General features: G+C 38.4%; 1 protein-coding gene across 4 annotated transcripts in view; it reads left to right on the plus strand.

Moving 5' to 3' along the window:
- The window catches only part of LRP6 (LDL receptor related protein 6), a 178,359-nt gene extending 158,336 nt beyond the window's left edge, over positions 1 to 20,023 (plus strand). For 2 of the 4 annotated variants that reach the window (XM_019961541.2, XM_070790068.1), the window contains 6 exons: positions 2,260 to 2,496; positions 3,360 to 3,470; positions 7,817 to 8,047; positions 9,539 to 9,675; positions 10,321 to 10,418; positions 14,459 to 20,023. In XM_019961541.2, the coding sequence (XP_019817100.2) occupies positions 2,260 to 2,496; positions 3,360 to 3,470; positions 7,817 to 8,047; positions 9,539 to 9,675; positions 10,321 to 10,418; positions 14,459 to 14,753 (1,109 nt within the window). In that variant the 3' untranslated portion in view covers positions 14,754 to 20,023. The remainder of the gene's footprint in view (positions 1 to 2,259; positions 2,497 to 3,359; positions 3,471 to 7,816; positions 8,048 to 9,538; positions 9,676 to 10,320; positions 10,419 to 14,458) is intronic. The other 2 variants (XM_019961542.2, XM_070790069.1) reach the window with 1 other exon arrangement.
- Positions 20,024 to 21,263: the final 1,240 nt, after the last annotated feature.

Here is a 21,263-nt window from a genome sequence, read left to right on the forward strand (position 1 = left end):
ATTGTATCAATACAAATAAGCCATAGTTTTATTATTCTTGTGTTCAGGGACATATTAATTGTTTTCAGTTTTTATTATTAAGAGTGAAACTGCAGTGAATTGTCAGTTCAATAAATCTTGAATTTATATACAAGATTTTTCTTGTGATTTAATGTAGATTTTACATGCATGCATGCATGCCTCAGTCTTGTCTGACTCTTTGCAACCCCATGAATTGTGTAGCCTGCTAGGTTCCTCTGTCTGGGATTCTCCAGGCAAGAATACTGGAGTGGGTTGCCATGCCCTCCTCCAGGGGAACTTACTGACCCAGGGATCAGACCTACATCTCTTATGCCTCCTGCATTGGCAGACAGGTTCTTAACCACTAATTCCACCTGGGAAGCTCAGATTTTACAGTGGAGGCAAATGAAATACACAATCTGAATTTCTCTGCTTGCCCTTCTCAAGATGTGTTTTCATTTGAGCCTGTGTTACCTCCCCATCATCTCATTTTGTACTTCTGCCAGTCTGAATGTGTTTTCAAACTGGTCTCACCATATTTTTACATTTTAAAAAATTTTTGAGGAGAGCTTTGGTTTGTGTAGATTTTGTATATCTAATCTATGTTTACTGTGGTAGGATTTGAAACCAAGAACTTTAAAAAATACTTGTTAAAAATATTAATAAAGCATTACATGTTCTCAAGTTAAAACTCTTAAGAAAATTGATGGTATTTTCTAAAGCAAAATAATTTTAGTGAGAAATATAGCATTGTTTTTACATTTTAAAAAATCTTTTGAGTGTTGAGCTGGATTCTCTTGTCTACTTCTGCATTCAGTCTGTTGTAGTATTGTAGCTTCATTGAACTGTATGAAGAATTTTGGCCTCAAAGATAAGTAGTTGGAAACTGGAGGGCTATAATTAAATAGCCTTTTCAAATAATTATGTATATGCATATTGAATTCTACACCAAATTTTGACATATGATAGTTTTCTATAGTGTTAGTTGCATTGTGGAACTTGAAACCATATCAGTTCACTATTATAGTCTCTCATATTGAAATCCATTAGTTATTTTGTACCGTGAATGGGTATTTTATCCATGCACTGTTTTGTAACCTTATGCATCTTGGTCATTTGGAAATACTAGAGTTCCATTCAGAAATTCCCACATCATCAGGTTTTGATGCACTTCATTATACAGTATCAAAACAATCACATTAATATTACCACCAATCTCCTCATAAGAATATTTAAGTACTAGGACTCCATCAAGCTAACAGTGTTGGATACAGGTCTTCTAAAATTACAGTTTCTGATAGAAAGTTCCAGTGCTGTCTCATTTGCCACACAAGTACGTTGTGGTTTGCTATTGTTTGAAATCACTGGTTCATTTTTTAAAAACTTCCCACAAAATACCCAAGTGCAAATATCAATAGTTTATCTGCCACTCGTTCTTTCACATTAAAAGGGTGTCACGTTTTGGGTTGCGTTTACAGCTCAAAGTTTTTCGCTTTGGAAACCTTCATGTTGAGGTATGCAGCCCAAGCTTTGTACATGTTTTCCATTTTGTCAAACAGTTTTGAGGAGATGTGTACTCAGAATTGATTTTAATGTAATTAGTATTTTTTACTGATTCGTCAAGAACATTCTTGAATGAAACTGCCCCACCCCCACCCCCCACCGCTGAGTGTATGTATGGTATATGACTATGTAGAATGCGGTGACTACTGGTACAGTCTGGGGCCCTTGCCCCGAGTCTGCTTAGGTGCCAAGGGTTTTACCTTCCTTGGCATCAGTGCACGTGTAGTGAGAAAGGCAAGTGATATATTAGTGTTGTTGTAAAATACTGTCTGTCAGTTCCCTGGAAAGAGGTCGCAGGTCAGGAACCCCCAGGGGTTCGTAGATCATTCTTTGAGAACCTCAGGGCTGGAAAAGTTATGAATTCTAATATAACTTTCAAATATTTGAAGGTGGATGATTATAATGGTAATTCCTGGGTTATGTGTGAGATTATAACAGATTGCAAATTCAGTACTCCTACTTAAATTATATAAGAAAACTTCTTTCTGCCTTATAGTTTTGTAAGTTAATGAATCTCAGTGAAGTAGTGTAAAAATTATATCTCTTTTCCGATTTGGTAAGATAAGTTATAGATTTTATGTGTTATAAAGTGTTTTGTATATGTTATCATGAAATGGGCTTCACTCAGGTGTAAATGTCAGTGCCTCTGTGTGACATGACTGTGTTTTTCGTTCCCCTCCCCCTATTCATTTGAAGAACCCCCAACATGTTCTCCTCAGCAGTTTACTTGTTTCACGGGAGAAATTGACTGTATCCCTGTGGCTTGGCGGTGTGATGGGTTTACTGAATGTGAAGACCACAGTGATGAACTCAATTGTCCTGTGTGCTCAGAGTCCCAGTTCCAGTGCGCCAGTGGACAGTGTATCGATGGTGCCCTGCGATGCAACGGAGACGCGAACTGCCAGGATAAGTCAGATGAGAAGAACTGTGAAGGTATCCGCAATTCCTAGGCCTGGTTACAGATTTCCCTTTTCCATTAAGTTGTTTGAAATTCAGAGTTTTGCTTTGGCTCATTCAGTGGTAGATTTGGGGTTTTTCAAGTGTGCTTGACTTTATTATTTCTAAACATAGTAGCATGTTCTAAATTGTCTTAATTCTCTTAATGTGTGTAAGATTTATACACATTAATAAGCTTTGCAGTTAAGAAATGACACCAAAAGATTAGCCCTTCAGTATGTAAAAATGGTCCTTGTTTGCAGTGAGCTCTGAATGGGGCTTCCCTGGTAGCTCAGCTGGTAAAGAACCCGCCAATACAGCAGACTTGGGTTTGATCCCTGGGTCGGGAAGATCCCCTGGAGAAGGGAATAGCTACCCACTCCAGTATTCTTGCCTGGAGAATTCCATGAACAGAGGAGCACGGTGGGGTACAGTCCATGGGGTCGCAAAAAGCTGGACATGACTGAATGACTAAGCACACACACATGACATATTTATTAACAACATAAAGTAATTTCATGTTTTCTTCTCATCCACTAACTTTTAACAGAATATAAAACAACCACAACAAAAATATTCTCTGGAAATCTTTAGTGTCTAGAAATGCATGTAGAATTCTTTTAATCCTTAACAGAATTGTTAGTGAAAGATGGAATTTATAAAGGACAAAATAGGAAGTTTCTTGCTAGATTGCTTTTTCTTCTCTTTTCTGTCTCTCAGTTGAAATCCCCAGAGAACTATTTGTAAGTTTTCTCTAAAAGTCTGATTTTTCATGTGTGCCCAGAATGTTCTCTTTGACTTCTGCCAGACTTTACACGATAGCAAAACTAAGAAAACTATTTATATTTTTCCCCCCACAGTACTCTGTTTAATTGATCAGTTCCGCTGTGCCAATGGTCAATGCATTGGAAAACACAAGAAATGTGATCATAATTTGGATTGCAGTGACAAATCAGATGAACTGGATTGTTGTAAGTATGATGAAAACCTTGTATTACTCTTAAGGTAGAATTTTCTTTTTTAAAATAACATTATTAGTCTTGAAAGTGTGAAAGTGAAGCTTGCTCAGTCATGCCCAACTCTTGGTGACCCCGTGGATTATACAGTCCATGGAATTCTTCAGGCCAGAATACTGGAGTGGGTATTCTCCAGGAGATCTTCCCAACCCAGGGATCGAACCCAGGTCTCCCACACTGCAGGTAGATAAGGGAGAATTTTTAATGTTCTTTTCCTTTTCATTATGTGTGAGGTTCACTTATGACCAGTGCTTTCTTATTAAGAAGCAAGTTATTGATATTAGTTATTTGTACTTGAGATTTCTTACATTTTACATTTAATCATTTCTTAAAGATAGTAGTTTTCTTATGTTCAGAAACCTTCACAGAAACATTTAGCAAAGCATCAGAAAGGAATATTGTTTTGTGAAAACTAAGGTTAGGAAATTCTCAGTTTCAATATGTGGAAATTAGTGGTCTAAACTTAAGAATTTCTGAACGTTTGTTGTTTAGTCACTAAGTCGTATCTGACTTTTTTGCAACCCCATGGACTGTAGCCCACCAGGCTCCTCTTTACATGAGCTTTCCCTGGCAGGAATACTGGAGTGGGTTGCCATTTCCTTCTCCAGGGGATCTTCCCAACCCAAGAACTGAACCCGCATCTCCTGCATTGGCAGGTGGGTTCTTTACCACTGAGCTACCTGGGAAGCCCCTTCTGCACGTTAACACATGTTTAAAATTTCCCTTTTTTTTTCTTGCGTAATTTTCTACCAGTCTCTCAGTGACTTTAAGAGCTTCCTTAAAACACAGCCTGAGAATACTTGAGCCCCCACATATATATTCCTGAGCCTAGAAACCTTAGGCTAAATAGCCTGTTGTTTCTTCAAGGTACACAACTACTGACTAATGTTCTAACATGAAATGTATCCCCAGTTGACAAATATTCCATTTGTCAAGTACTGACAAATGACATTCAGCGCAAGCCAGGTCTCCCCTGTCGAAACTGATTTTGTGGAATTTAGACAGAACTCATTTTAAAACTCTTTAAATTGTGACAAAGACTTCAAGGTGATGTTTTTACAAAATTCAAGTGGGATCCTCACTGAGACTACTGGGATCTGTTTCTGTTTATTCAGCAGACCTTGCTGAGTACTTGCTATGTGCTGAGGGCACATCACACCTGTACCAGGTTCCTCAAGAGTTCTCTGTGGCCAGAGGAGGGTCGGAAGAGGGATATTCAAGCCAGGCAGATATGGATTTGAATTCTGACTCCACCAGTAAATTATTTGCTTGTTAGACCTCAATTTCTCCATCTTTAAAATGAAGATAATATTTAGTATGGTGATTGTGAGAGGATTAAATGATTTAATGTATATGAAACAGCTTAAATCAGAGTAGGTGTTATTGATAAAGGAGTGTGATGAGTAATGATAAATGTGCTGTAATAGAGATCTGTACAAGGAGTAGCACAAAGAAGAGAATGGCCAGATCTTTAGACACGAAGATGGGCTTCAGCAAGGAAGATATCTTAGAAAAATGTGGTAAGGTTGGGTGGCTGTTGATCATTGAATAGCATTACTTATGCAGTTGAGTGGAGAGATTGCATTCTAGGTAGAGGGACTCTCTTGTTCTGCCAAAAACCAGAGTGAAATGGGCACTTTTGAGAAATTACCTGTAAATTGAACTGCCGAAATACAGGCTGCTGTCTTGAGGTGTGTCGGCAGAAGCTGATATATGTAAAGGTGAGATCACAAAGGACTTTGCTTTTCCTCTAAAGAGTCTGTAGACAGTACTCCAGAATAACATTGTTGTTATTGTGTTAGTCACTCAGTTGTGTCCAACCCTTTGCGACCCCATGGATGGTAGCCCGCCAGGCTCCTCTGTCCATGGGATTCTCCAGGCAAGAATACTGGAGTGGGTTGCTGTTCCCTTCTCCAGGGGATCTTCCCAACCCACGGATTGAACCTCAGTGTCCCGCATTGCAGGCAGATTCTTTACCGTCTGAGCCACCAGGGAAGCCCCGAGAATGATGAAGAGCCGTTAAAAGCCTGAAGTGGAGGACTGGCATGGCTGTGTAATTGTGAAAGTAGTAAAGTAGATGGATTGGAGGTAAAAGATGATAGGCGAAGAAATCTGTTAGCTTAGGTGCTTTCAAATGTTTTGACCACATAGAGAAGAATACAAAGATGTGGATGTACACATAAAGAAATGAGAGTCATGCAACAGTATTTACCTGTATTGTATGGAATGCATCCTGAAGTTTTCTGTTTCAGAATGCTGGTTTCAACACATTAAATTGTTTTTACCAACTAAAGACTTGCAGGCTGTACCTTTAAAATGTTTCAGAGACTGGTAGTTCAGCAGAAGATGGTGGGTGTCTAGATCAAGGGAAGCAGCACTGATGGAGAGGAGGGAGCGGATAGATTTCAGGGTTATTTCAGACGTAGAATGAAAAGGTTTTCGTAACCTAGCTTAGAGGTGATGAGTTTAGGTTGAATTAGCAGGTAACCTCATTGAATGACTACACTCATAAATGAGACTCTATGGCAGAGACTAAAAACCAAAATATCATTGTGTATCATGACTGTGGATAGATATCATGTTCAGCTGATGTAGGTTTTTAATTATTTTTTTACATAAATTTAAATGCTTATAATTTGCCACAGGCGCCATTATTTATTCATGATCTGCTTTGTCCCTGGAATCCAGGAAATGTTGACAAATGGTGGTGACTGTGAGTTCAGTTTGGATTACGCAGCTTTGAAGCTGCCCCCTTGGGTGTCCCATTGAAGCTATTAAGAAAGCTGTTAATAACTCTGTGGGTCTGTAGCTCAAGAGAGAGAGATGGGCTTTTCGGTTTATTCTTGATAATTACAGCTGAGGCAGTAGATGAAATCTCTGAGGGAGAGGAGGCAGAGGAGGAAAATAGCAGGAGGTAAACAGAACTCTAGGAAGCACTGTACTTGAGGCAGACGGGAGAGAATGACGCCAACGAGAGGAGACAGAACAAATAATCAGAGATGGTAAAACTAAGAGAATGGTGTCCTGGAAGGGGAAATGATCAGACATTTTTGAGGAGAAAACAGGAGCCAGCAGTACTAAATGTATAGAGTTGTCAGTGAGATGGAGAGTGTATTGACTATGGCATATAGGAGAACTTTACCAGACTAGTTTCATTGTGGTAGTAAGGACAGAAGTCTACTTTCAATGAGTTAAAATGTGACCCAGAGACAAAACAGTGAGTGTAAACTATTCTTTCTTGAAAGTTGGTGTTAGAAGGAATGCCAAGGCCCTGGGTGGGGGTGGGGGGAAGTGGGGAATGAGAAAGATGGGCTGGTTGCATATGGGCTCAGAGCCCATAGGTGATATAATATGTGACCCACAGCCCCTCCATGGTATATAACTTGGTGATGTCGTTTTCTTTCAATTCTTAGGTTTAATCATAAGATGAGTTTAGCTGTGTGGATGGGAGGTTTTGAGGTGAGGTGGAACAAAAGGAAAGTTTTAAGAGATACGCAGTTGTGAAATACAGTCTGACTATTCACAACAGAAGGATTTTCCTTCTCAACAGAAGAGTAATGTTCTGCATTTGATGAGCTCTTTGGCCATATTTTCCCCTATCTCTCATGTTGGTGCCCTGTTTTAAAGTCTCAGATAGCTCGGGGATCCCATGAAGGTTGCTGACATGGTCCTCTCATGCTCCGGCTTTTCTCTCTGAGTCCTCAGCTATTCCGGTACCAGAGACCTTATATTCCTTGCCCTCAGGCAACTAGACTCACCCTTAAGGCAGCAGCATATTGGGCCTGAGAGCTGATGCTCATCGGTAGCTTCTAATTTCTCTTCACCAGGCATAAATGTCACTTTTCAGATCTAAAATCAAGCTCAGAGCTGATTTTGGCTTCTTTACCATTCCAGGTAAAACGTTTGACCCTAAAATTTTCTTAGACATCTCCAAATAATATTGATTTTTATGATATACAGAATGAAGTAGGATAGATTTTGTCTATATATGTGTTTTTAAACTTCTTAATGGTGTTTTAATCTATAATTCACTTAACATTTTTGTTACCAGTTTACAGTTATACTTTCCAATGTATTGTCCTATGTCTGTTTTCACCTAGGAGTCATTTGTTTTGATTCCTAAGTGACATTTATCTGTCTACGTATCCATGGGGCATGGTGTGTATGTATTCATAAAAAGGAAAAATGTGTGTGAGTTGTCTTCGTTAGGCTCAAATTCTGCTTGCACACCCTCTTTCCATTACTGTTTTGAACCTGCAGTTGTTTTTCCATTATGTAACTGTACTGCATTCCCATTTTAGATCCAACTGAGGAGCCAGCACCACAGGCCACCAATACAGTGGGTTCTGTTATTGGAGTAATTGTTACCATCTTTGTGTCTGGAACCATATACTTTATCTGCCAGAGGATGTTGTGTCCACGGATGAAGGGCGATGGGGAAACCATGACTAACGACTATGTAGTTCATGGACCAGCTTCTGTGCCCCTTGGTTACGTGCCACACCCCAGTTCTTTGTCAGGATCTCTTCCAGGTGAGCCAGGACTGACCCATTGAGAATCAAGTCTTGGCAAGATTGCCAAGCTTCCATTATGGAAACAGAATACTGCCTACAGTCTACTTCAATGTAGACTATTTTGGGTTTAAACAGTTAGAAGGACAAATGTTCGCTTACTTTTAGCACCTTCTTTTTACACAGAAGACCTTAGGTATGGTTTGTTAGAAATTGGCAAAGGATACAAAGCAAATACATGTACATACAAGCATTTATATTAATATACATTTATTGCATGTACACTTCATTTCTGGGCTTCCCAGGTGGTGCTGGTGGTAAAGAACCTGCCTGCCAATGCAGGAGATACGGGTTCGATCCCTGGGTCGGGACAATCTAGAGGAGAGCATGGCAATGCACGCCAGTATTCTTGCTTGGAAAATTCCATGGACAAAGGAACCTGGTGGGCTACAGTCCATGGGGTCACAAAGAGACTGAAGTGACTTGGCACGCCTGCACTCTGCATTTCTAGATGTGCTGTACTAAAGTTAATCAACTGGCCATTTGTTGAAAAGAATCATAAACCACAGTTCATTTGGTTCACTACCAAGAGACCTGTACTACGGAGCCCAGGAATTAGAGGAGCCTGAAAAAACAGATGAGGTTTCCTTTTCAGCAGATTTAGAAATGCCTGATTGATAGCAGGGAGGAATACATCATCTTATGTTTTCTCCTAACTTAGATGAAGACAATGGGAGGAGGGTTTATTCAAGCATGGCCAGGGTGCCAGATGTTCTGTCCTTGGGGAAGACTGCATTCCTCTAGGGAAGTACAGCTTTCTTTTCAATGTCTTTTGGTACCCTTAATGAAAAGAAGCCTTTCTTGTAATGAATATGGAGAAAGAGATACCAGGCCAAAAACCCTGTGAAAATAACTTACTCTGGTTGTTAGCTGTAAGGAAATAGATGGTTTTTAAATTGTTAATAGATTCCCTGTTGCCATACCTAGTTTGTTAAAGGTGGAATTTGGGAAGTCACTTGTGAAAAATAGAATTTCTTCTTTAGCATTGTGGTTGTGATTACAACAACATTTGCATCTAGTAGATAAATAATTTCCCATACATTGAATTTATGCTCTTAACAATGGGTTTACTTTTCTTTTGAGCAGACCTATTGCTTTGTCTAGCCTGCTTTGCACTTCTGCTCTTCACAGTTCTTTTTTTCTCAGGTCTTCTACGAGACTGAAAACCTCTCATCTTGAGGAGCTCTGCTTCCACTCTGGCGAGTAGGAAGAGCCAGGAGCTATCCTTGGCCTTGTGTTATAGGCCAGCTCTCAATGGAAGTCCCCACTTCTAGAGAACATTTGTTTGCCTTTTCCATTAAGTATTTTCAATTATTATTGGGAAAAGAGGGCATACGTTGTTTGAAAATGGAGCTATTTGACTATTGATATTTGCAATTCTAGGACTAAATAAAATGATTTCATGCCTTCTTATAGATTGCACTCAACTTCAGTATTTACCCCTCATTTTAGGAATGTCTCGTGGTAAATCAATGATCAGTTCCCTCAGTATCATGGGGGGGAGCAGTGGACCCCCTTATGACCGAGCCCATGTCACAGGAGCATCGTCAAGTAGTTCATCAAGCACCAAAGGCACTTACTTCCCTGCAGTAAGTAGCCTGTTTTCCTCTGTTCACTTTGAATGCTGAGATAAATAAGATCTTAGATGTTTAACTTATTTATTAAATATGGGTACTTAGTGATGGTAGTATAAAAGGTTTTAATATAGAATTTAGACATACAAGGCCCAAAGGTTTTACCACCACCATGTGAGCACTTAGAATGTGGTCAACTTAATGACTGTGTAGCAACCAGCATATTTGAAAGTATCAGACATGAATTTCATATACCAGGTGAAAGTAGAACTGTTGAATAGTACCTCCTGAGAGGCTAAGTACCGTCATTCTGTGACCTCCCAAAAGAAGGAAAACGTGGTATTTCTCCTAAGTAAGTAATCTTTCTCTAAACATTTATAGTTTTAAAAATCAGAACCCAGTTGTGCTACACGTTAAACCAGTAACTTGTAGGTTGCAGATTTCCTTCTCATCATCTTGTGTTATTTACACCTAATGAAATTGTGTCTTGAGGGGTGGAGAGCCATAGTTCTAAAGTACTGTTTTAGGTTAATTCTTTGAAAAAAAGGAAGTAAAGAAGAATATGAACAGAGATGGAGGAAGAGAAGTTGAGAAAAGGCTAATAGTCTCTGTCTGGATAGACTATTCTTATTTCAATCATTTGGTTTTCTTTCCTTTTAGATTTTGAACCCTCCGCCATCCCCAGCCACAGAGCGATCACATTACACCATGGAATTCGGTTATTCTTCTAACAGCCCTTCCACTCACAGGTCCTACAGGTAATACACATCCTCCTCCAGTGTCAGTCCACATGTTTATTAGAAGAAAGTGTTTGAGTTGTGAGTTTGCTGTGGCCCTGGCTGAGTAGATGATGGCCACCAAGAGAGAACAGGTATCTTGTAGAGAGAACAGGCTTCTTGTCTGGGTAATGCTGGTGTTGCCTCTACCACAAACCCTTTTCTTTCAGGGCATTAGACTTCCTTTAATTAACATATCGTTGATGCACAATATTATGTAAGTTGCAGTTGTGTAATTTAGTGATTCACAATTTTTAGAGGTGGTTTTGTTCCATCTGTAGTTATTACAGAATATTGGCTATAGTTCTGTGTTGTACAGTATATCCATGTAGCTTATTTTACACCTAATAGTTCATACCTCATTCCCCTGTTCTTTGATTTCTCCTTCCCACTTCCCTCTTCCCAGTGGTGATCACTAGTTTGTTCTCTATCCCTGTGGGCCTGCTTCTTTTTTTGTTATTTTCACTGGTTTCTTGTATTTTTTGGATTCCACATATAATTGATATCACACAGTATATATCTTTCTCTGAGTTATTTTACTTAGTGTATATCCTCCAAATCCATCTTATGTTGTTGCAAATGGCAAAATTGCATTCTTTTTCATGGCTGAGTGTAGTCCATTGTGTGTGTGTGTATACACACACTACATCTTCTTTATTCATGTGTTGATGGACACTTAGGCTGTGTCCATATCTTGGCAATTGTAAATAATACTGCTGGAAATTTGGGGGTGTGTTTATCTTTTCAAATTAGTGTTTGCAGTTTTCTGGATATATACCCCAGAGTGGAACTGTCAGGTCATATGATAGTTCTACTTCAGTTTTTTGAGAAACAATGGCTACCTCAGTTTGCATTCCCACTAACAGTGTAAAAGGATTCCCTTTTCTCCACATCCTGCCAGCACTTGTTATTTGTGTTCTTTTTGGTGATAGTCGTTCTGACTGGTGTGAGGTGATAACTCACTGTGGTTTTGATTTGCACTTTGCTGATAAATAGCCACATCAAGCATCTTTTCATGTGCCTGTTGGCCATCTGCATTTCCTCTTTGGAAAAATGTCTGTTCAGGCCTTCAGGGAACTCTACATTTTTTAAAGGGAGCCGCAATTTTTTTTGTGGCTGGCTTTTGTAGTATTAAGATAGAGCCTCCAGGCTTTGGCAGTATTCTAAGGAGAAGTTACCCCCAAAGTGACTTGATTTCAGAATATGTTACTGCTGAGGTTAGGTTTGATTGATCATCTCAGTGGAATGTTGGGATAAGACGAAGGTCCAGAGAGTTAGGAGAGCTCTAAAATAGCAGAAGTATTAAGGGCACAGAGTTTGAGAGAAGCTGAAAGAAGCTTAAGTTCAGCTCTTGCTTACATATGTTGTTGTTACAATCTGGAGTGAAAGGTTTCTCATATAGTTGCATGGAATAAATCGTGACTCATTAAAATAAACTGCAGTGTGTTTGTAAGCCAGAAAAGGGGAGACCTTATGCCTTTGTGCTCATTTGCGACTGTGGAGCAGAGTGAACAGGTTCAGTCCTAGTGTGTCGTCCTTACTCTTTTGTCTTATTGGACAGGCCAACAGAAAGTCAAAAACTTACATTCTCTTCAGACACTTAGTGCCCGTGTTTATTGGCATTACTCAAGTGCCCATTATCTTCTCAATAAGGTGTTTCCTGGCATTCCAGTCAATTGCCCTGTTGTATATATAACCTTATAGATGTGTAGAAATGAAGTGGAAACTATACCGTATCTCATTCAGAATCCTTATGTCACTTTATGGATAAGATAGGTTTGACTCTGAACTGATTGATTTTATGTTTTACTTAAAGTGCTGCTTTCCCTACCCCAGGTTTGTTCTAAGAAGTCAAAATAGGCAGAAACCTGAAAATTGAAAAAAACAAAAGGAAAGAGCAAAAATTTTACTTTTAAACAATTTCTTTAAATTAAACACTGTTTGATTCAGGTAGACATAATTGCATCAAAAACAGTTCTTTTTTTATGAAAACCTTTTTGTTTTGTATTGGACTGCAGCTGATTATCAGTGTTACGCTGTGATAGTGTCGGGTGCACAGCAGAGTGACTTGGCCGCACAGACACCTGCTTCCATTCTCCCCCAAACTTCCCTCCCATCCAGGCTGCCGTGTAACATTGAGCAGAGTTCCCTGGGCTATACAGGAGGTTCTTGGTTAACCGTTTTAAATACATCAGTGTGTACACGTCCATCCCAAACTCTCCATCTATACCTTCCTCCCATGGTCCGTGTTGTGTTTCTCCAACCCCCTGCCTCCGCCAGCTGCACTAAGTTCGTTCTCTATGTCTGTCTGTCTCTGAAAAACAGTTCTTATTTAACTGTTTCCCACATCTCAAATTAAGCCCAGTTTATTTCTTCAGAGTGAAACTTTTCTCATTTAAATTTTCTTGGGGGTGGGGGGAAAGTTTGCAAAACTTAATACATTTTGTTAATCTGTTTCCTTTCTCTCCTCTGGTGTTTTGTTTTTTCCTCCTCTCCTGTGGAAGTGGAAGTATTGGGCCTTTTAAATGTTGAGCCAAGAAATTTCACCAAGGCTCACCACCTCATTGGACAGAAAGATAAGACCTAAAAAATACTGTGACATCATGTCAATACTGGTAGTAAAAGTGCTTGAGAACCTGCTTAGCAGGTCATGTAACTTTTGGTCTTTTATAGCCATTTCTTTTGATATGGAGGGCTTGCCTCAAGTGGCATGTATCCTGAGGTGTGTTACCTGGCACATCGTTAGATGTTTTATAAATTGTTGCTTCAGTTTTACACTTGCTCTTGCCCCACTGTTGCAGTCATTTTATTTGATGAGAAAGCATATAAATAAATCCTGACTGGGATAAATATGAAATAAGATCAACTTTACTATACTTAGACTATAAAATGACATAAGAAGTTATAGTAGAAATGATGGAAAAATCAACACTTTTTAAGTCGGCTGTTAATTTTACTAGTATATTTCTCTTTCCAGTGTGCCTTTTTCTTTAGTTAGCCACACTACAAACTTAACAGTTATAGATTGCTTGAAAAGATAGCTTAAAGGGTATACAGAAATAAATTAGGTCTCTGAAATATGTTTTATAAAAGTCACTGGTTCTGTATGGATACCTGGAATTTGTCATTTTGGTGTTCAGGTAGAGCTGCTCTTATGACAACATGCTTGTCTACATACAGCATAGGAAATTGACACTTCTTCCCCCAAATCACGGTAATTTCTCTGTACTGATAGTATTAGTAATGGGATAGATATGTTCCTTAGGCTGTCTACCAAAATTCAGCCTGGCTTGTACAGTATTTGTACAAGAGAGAATGAAGTAAAGAGAGTAATGAAGTCTTCAGTCATCATTAAATTATTCATCAGGTAAATCATAGAGCATTTGAGGAATGTTCGGGGAATGCTCACATGTTTGAGTAATGTAAAATCATAAAGACACGTTCTCACAGATCATGGAAAGGCAGACATTGATGTCCACTATACAGACTAAATGCAAAATGAGAGATTTTTTCCAAAGATGACCATTAAATACAACTTTGGATAGTTCCTTCTTATTGATACAGTGTTACTTAAAGATGATGTTTTTTAGTCACTAAATCTAGTCTGACTCTTTATGATCCCATGGACTGTAGTCCGCCAGGCTTCTCTGTCCATGGGATTTCCCACACAGGAATACTAGAGTGGGTTGCTGTTTACTCCTCCAGGGGATCTTTCCAACCCAGGGATTGAACTCGCATCTCCTGCATTGCAGGCAGATTCTTTACTGTGAAGCCACCAGGGAAGCCCAACTTAAATACATAAGCACACATCCAGAGGTCAGAATGAGTTCATCATTCACAAGATAATGCTGTCTTCCTCCTTCAGCCTGCCTTTGAAAATTGCCTCTTGGTTGGTGCCAGTTTAAATTGTCAAGTTGATTGTCTTCCAAGTCAGGTTTACATTTAATGCCTCTGTATTTGGATAGAGAAACCACTCTTCTATAAAACTAATTCCTCTTCTTCTGCTTTCTTCCCTGTATCAGCTACAGGCCATACAGCTACCGGCACTTTGCGCCCCCCACCACGCCCTGCAGCACAGATGTGTGTGACAGTGACTATGCTCCTAGCCGAAGGATGACCTCAGTGGTGACGGCCAAGGGCTACACTAGTGACTTGAACTATGACTCAGAGCCTGTGCCCCCACCTCCCACGCCCCGAAGCCAGTACTTGTCAGCAGAAGAGAACTATGAAAGCTGCCCGCCTTCTCCATACACGGAGAGGAGCTACTCTCATCACCTCTACCCACCGCCACCCTCTCCCTGTACAGACTCCTCCTGAGGAGGGGCCCTCCTCCTCTGACTGCCTCCAACACAAAAGTGTAAATACGAATTTGGTTGCGATCTGGAGGGGGGGGAGGGAGCTATTATTGAAGGATGAGGCAGACCTTGTACAGTTAAAATTATAAATGGGGTAGGGAAAACTGGAGATATTTGTACAGAAGGAAAAGATATTTATATATTTTCTTAAAATAGCAGATTTGCTGCTTGTGCCATAAAAATTTGTATAAATAATAAATTTGTACTAAAAGTTTTATTTTTGCAAACTAAATACACAAAGCATGCCTTAAACCCAGTGAAGTGACTGAGTACAAAGGAAACAGGAATTAAAAAAACAGCATCACTGACCAGGAATGTCTGGGGCTTTATTGATACCAAAAATTTTTTTTTTTTTTTTTTTAAAGCAAAGAAATTAAAGTCCATCTCAGCAGCAAACCATATATACTCGGAAGGAGCCCAGTGGCCTTCATATTAACTACCATTTGAATGCCAACAAGTTTAAGAAATGAAAGGCAAAAGAAAAGAATACTAATTTTGGATAAAAGGCTTTGTTTTCTCTAGGGGTCCAATAATTTTAGTGAGGAAGATGGATATTTCTAAAAATTCATTCGGGGTGCTGCTGTTGTGGGAGAGATGAGCTATCTGGTAAGATGCTATGGGCCCGTTTTGTTTGCAAGCCTTCTGTCCCTATCGTAAAAGTCACCCCTCTGTCATACGTCAGTAATTCCCTGGGTGATTTCACCTTGCTTCCTCCCTTAGCAGCATTATATTTTGCCAAGATACCATAATTTATTCACCATAAAATCTGGGGATTGATTAAACAGAATTTGCTAAATAAAAGTTTCGTTGTAATATTTCTACTAACTCCATTCCCCAGTCAGCTTAGCTCTTCAATTGGACTGCTGTGTCCACATAAGGATCAAAGGTTAGACAAGTTACTGTTCCTCTTTATTCCAAGATTGTTTTATTGCTCAATACAGTGTCTTTTTACAGCACATAATAGAAAGCGTTTAAGAGTTACAAATTTAACCATTAAGTTTTTGTTGTAAATTAATCATATATCCTTGCAGTACTTTCAGCATATAATATCACAGTATGAAATCATTTATATATATATTTTTTTCCTAGTAAAACATTTAAATATGTTCCGGTTAGAGACAATCTATTTTAAAAGAGGATTTTTTTTGTTATCGTTAGGTTTTCCCTATATTAGTTGTTGGTGACATTTTCATGTTCTTTAGGCTGATTTTTCTCAGAATGATCTCTACACACATAACCTCTTTCTAATGTGTGGCGTGAGTTGAATACAGTATCTTTCTGTTAACCTAATGTGAATATTAGATTGTTTTCAAATTATCCATGAATTACTTTTATAATCACCTCTTATATATTTTTACGTGTCTTCTCTCTTACTCCATTATGAATTAAGGTGATTTAACAAATTTAACGATATGGCTTACATGAGAAGGAAAACTGAACTTTTCAACTGTCGGAACTTGAGTAGAGGGGGATAACGGAAGGCTCTTCCGTGCTCTGCCTGTCCCGTGTGGTACTGGGGCTGCTGCTGCTTCAGCTGTCAGGGCTGACCCGTGAAACGACGCTGGCCCTGCTCTGCCACCTTTCCAGAAGTCAGTTTCCTGCTTTTTCACATGTTTCCAGCATTTCTCTGCTAAAGTTGAATGTGTTTTCATACTAATGTATTTTTACCTTAACAGATGTTGGTCAGTTACTTAATAAATGATGATTTTTTTTTTTTTTTAATTCTGTTTTGCTGAGGCCACCCTTTCTAGATTTCAGGGCCCAAGAGAAAACAATGGAAGAAAGGATTTACAATTTTGGTGGAGGTGAACTAACTTTTTAAGCAATTAAAATACCTAAGTAATCTTTTTAAAAAATTTAAAAATGCGGTTTCAGAATATCACATCAGTTATTGGGGTACCTTATATGAATCTGGTGCACTTGATTTTGCATATAAATAAATGGTAATCCATCAGTGTCTTGCATTTCAGTCAGACGAGCGTTAACTCTTCCTGTTGACGAAACAAAGTGCTCAAGTTCTAACAGAATGGAAATTGAAGTTGCATTCTGTGACACACAGAGGCACTTGATGCTCACATGAAGATGGAAAGGTTAGCAATAACTGGGTATCAATTAAAATATGAGAATTCTCGATGTTTACATTTTTTAATGTGCATCTTTATCTGGTGGGCTTCCCATGTGGAAACTTGCACTATAATGAACTAAGAAGAAAATTGCCTTGTTATATGTCAGTTCAAGTGCTTGTACTGCGATGGCAATGGCCTCTTCTTGCAAAATACTAATTTGTGTGCCAATTTGTTTGAAATTATTTGAAGGCAGTTCAGCTTAGTCTCAGAATCCTCTTTCTCAATGTTTGAGATGGAGTCTTAACATTTTGGGGAATATTTGAAAGGTACAGTTTGAGAGAATTGTCAAAATTGAGGATGGATTTATTGGTCCTCAGGTTATATGGACAGTTAAGCTTTAAAGTAGACCATCTAGTTTATTAAACACAAGATCTTTAATTGGAAGATAAAAAGTTAATGTGAGCACAAATTGGGGGAAAAAGAATACAGTTTTGAATTTGGATTATTTTGAATTTGGATTATTGCTAGATGCATTAGCCAGCTGAGGGGCAATGAATAAAATTTAATTATGTTCCTTAAATATAGTAGTATTTGTTGTGATAGTGTATCTTGAAGTGTGCTCACTTAGAGATGTGATTAAAATGACCTGAAAATTGAACTTTGGCATAGCATACTTTCTGTGGACTACAGTAAGCTTTTCTTCACTGAAGTGGTCTTTTATACTTCTAAACTTTTATAACCTTGAATTTTGCTCCTGCAGAGCTTTGGTTTTTTGAACCCTGGCCCAAAGAATTTTGCTGTTTATATCAGATAATGGCATATTCACAATTAACAAAAAAACAGTTAAGGCGTAGAATTTTCTCAATACTGATTTTTCTTTGGGGAATTTTATTATGCATCTGACACTTGCTGTAAATCTAGCATATCGTGAGATATTATGTGTTTAGCAGAAAATTATCATTATTTTAATTTTAATACAAAAATACTCTGATGTACCACCAAAAGATATCTGACCCTTTAGCCAGTTTGAGAACAGCTGTTCTGAAGGACTCATAGGTAGAAATGAAGACTTTACAGTACATTTTTATCTAATATAGACCATTAATTGGGATGGGGCTTTGAGCAAAGGATTGACTTTGTTCATCATTTTAAAATATTCCAAAGTCAATAATTTGTACAAGACCAACTCATTTGATACTGAGCTATAGAAATAGCCTCTGTCTGCATTAGATTACAGTCAAGTTTGGCAGGATAATTTTTGTTTGTTTGTTTTGCTATAAAGGCTCATTAATGAGGAATACTGCCAGTAGGTTTAATAGCTGTGTCTTATCTAACCTGTTAATGAACTGTGTATATTTATGTGGCCTGATATCAACAATCATAGTATAGAGACTGTTTTTGGTACAGGAAAGGCCTGCCTTCAGCAAGCAAGCCTCGCTCTCTGCGATAGGTCTGCTGCTGTTGTTTTGTGCCTAGACTAGATTCTTAAAAAGTATAGTTTTTAAAATTGCTTTATCTCTTGCAGGGGAAAATTTGTTAGTTCATTGATTTTGCATGTCATAAAAGCAGCATGATGGTTATTACTATTACACATCTAACAAGATTCAGGAAAAAAAAAAACCTTGGCCTTTTCATACCTCCCAAGTATGTCATACTTTAAATATGTATAGTACTTCCTTCTAAATAATGACATGAGTAGTATGCCTGGAGTGTGGATATGAGTATGGGATTATCAGATGGCTGTCAAATGTTTGAGCATCAATAAATGAGACTACAGAGGAAGTGTAGACGTGGACCAAGTCTTAAGGAAGGTCATAATCAAGCACTGTTTAATATATATTCTCAGAATTCTTAAACTCAAGAAATTTAATTTTGTTTGGTACTCCTTTCCTTATTTCACATCTAAAGTGAACCGAGAGAAATAACATGATTTTACAAAGTACTGTAGCATATGTATAGTTTCTGACTTCTGGAATTGCATCATTTTACAATGGGCTCAAACTTTAGCTTTTGAAATTCTGAAAAGTTTTAAAGGATTTTGGACCCTAACGCATAACATGATTTTAAAATTGTGAATCCATATACTTGAGATATTTGACTGGATTCTGCCTCTTTTAAAACTAATTCTATACCTGAATGGAGAGGGAGGAAGATTCTTCAGTTTATCTAGATGATTTAGAATGAAATTACTGACCTCATCCTTCTTCAGTTCAGGTAAACTTTATTGTTCCTTTTCTTTTTTTATAAGCCATTCTTAAACCATTCTTAAATTACTGCTGAAAAAAAATCATCATGACTTTGCAGATACAATTATAAAGAAAGTGATGTCTTATACACAGAAGTGGAAATAACTTTTAATTTTCCCATTACTTTGGGTTTGTCCAAAAGTTAACACCAAAGAATTATACAGTCTGCTTTGCTTAACTGTCCATTCTTTAAGAAATAATTTTTTAAAAATCACATATAAGCAGGGCAGGGGTATAGATATATATAGAAAGATATATATATATATAGAGAGAGAGAGAGAGAGATCTCTATTATATCTCACTAAATACTAATGCCTAAGTAAGAATATTAAAAAGAAAATAAAACAAGTCTGATTAAACTAAGGTTACATGAAATTGAGTATCTAGGATTAATTGAGAACATTTTAATGAGAGTAAAGAAGATACTGAGACGCTTAAGCTGGACTAGCCTTATTTGCAAGTGAAGGATCTGGTGCTGCTTTCAGATGTTTTATCCTCTGTGTTTTTAAATTTTTTAAGCTTTAATCTTCGTCATTGTCTTAAAGTCAGCTGGTGTTTCTTGTTCATGGACTTTGGTACGATGGTGCTTTGCAAGGATGTAATTATATTTTAATGACCAACATTTGGTCAGCCCTTGTCCACTATTCACTTCCCCCTTTTTGTAAAATAAGTGCTTTAATTTTAAACTGTATAAAAAATACCTTGTATAAATCCCCCTTTTGATTATTACAATAAGTTGAGTTGTAACAAATGAAATGTTGATTTTTATAATAAAACAGTGGAAAATAAAAGTGTCACTTCTTTTCAGCAAGAAATTGAAACGGTTGTGCTTTGCTGTGATAAATGAATGCTGTGTTTCAGACACAACAGAACTCACCTTTATTGTTTGCATTTCAAATAAAATACAACTTTGGAAGAGAGGTTTGAGCAAGGCTTTGCTTTGTGCAGTGTTTACAATACTTGTGATTGGGAACAAAATAGGGAAGATTTGAGTCGGCTTATCCTCTGCACAGCAAAGCCAATCTACTGACACCAGGTTGTGGTAAAGGAAAGCACCGTGTTCATTTGCAGGGCGCCAAGCAAAAAGAATGGGAAGTTTGTGCTCCAAGATCCAAACTCCCTTGTGACTTTCAGGAAAGGTTTTTTAAAGGCCACATTTGGGATAAGAACGGCAAAGGACTTGACCTTGTTCTGATTCAGTTGAGTTTAGTGCTCACTCATGTCCGACTCTTTGTGACCCTTGGACTGCAGCATGCTGGGCCTCCCTGTCCCATCACCCACTTCTGGAGCTTACTGAAACTCATGTCCATTGAGTTGGTGATGCCATCCAACCATCTCATCCTCTGTCATCCCCGTCTCCTCCTGCCTTCAATCTTTCCCAGCATCAAGGTCTTTTCATATGAGACAGTTCTTCGCATCAGGTGGCAAAAGTATTGGAGTTTCAGCTTCAGCATCTTCCAATAAATATTCAGGACTGATTTCCTTTAGGATGGACTGGTTGGATCTCCTTGCAGTCCAAGGGACTCTCAAGAGTCTTATCCAACACCACAGTTCAAAAGCATCAATCTTCAGTGCTCAGCTTTCTTTATAGTCCAACTCTCACAACCATACATGACTACTGGAAAAACCATAGCTTTGACTAGATGGACCTTTGTTGACGAAGTAATGTCTCTGCCTTTTAATATACTGTCTAGGTTGGTCATAACTTTTCTTCCAAGGAGCAAGCATCTTTTAATTTCATGGCTAGAGTCACCATCTGCAGTGATTTTGGAGCCCAAGAAAATAAAGTCAGCCGCTGTTTCCCCATCTACTTGCCATAAAGTGATGGGACCGGATGCTGTGGTCTTATTAATTTTCTGAATGTTGAGCTTTAAGCCAACTTTTTCACTTTCCTCCTCTTCCACTTTCATCAAGAGGCTCTTTAGTTTTTCTTTGCTTTCTGCCGTAAGGGTGGTGGTATCTGCATGTCTGAGGTTATTGATATTTCTCCCAGCAATCTTGATTCCAGCTTGTGCTTCATCCAGCCCGCCATTGTGCATGATGTACTCTGCATATAAGTTAAAATAAGCAGGGTGACAATATACAGCCTTGACGTACTCCTTTGCCAATTTGGAACCAGTCTGTTATTCCGTGTCTAGTTCTAATTGCTTCCTGACCTGC

This window comes from Bos indicus, chromosome 5 (genome assembly GCF_029378745.1).
Source record: "Bos indicus isolate NIAB-ARS_2022 breed Sahiwal x Tharparkar chromosome 5, NIAB-ARS_B.indTharparkar_mat_pri_1.0, whole genome shotgun sequence".
NCBI classification, from domain to species: Eukaryota; Metazoa; Chordata; class Mammalia; order Artiodactyla; family Bovidae; genus Bos; species Bos indicus.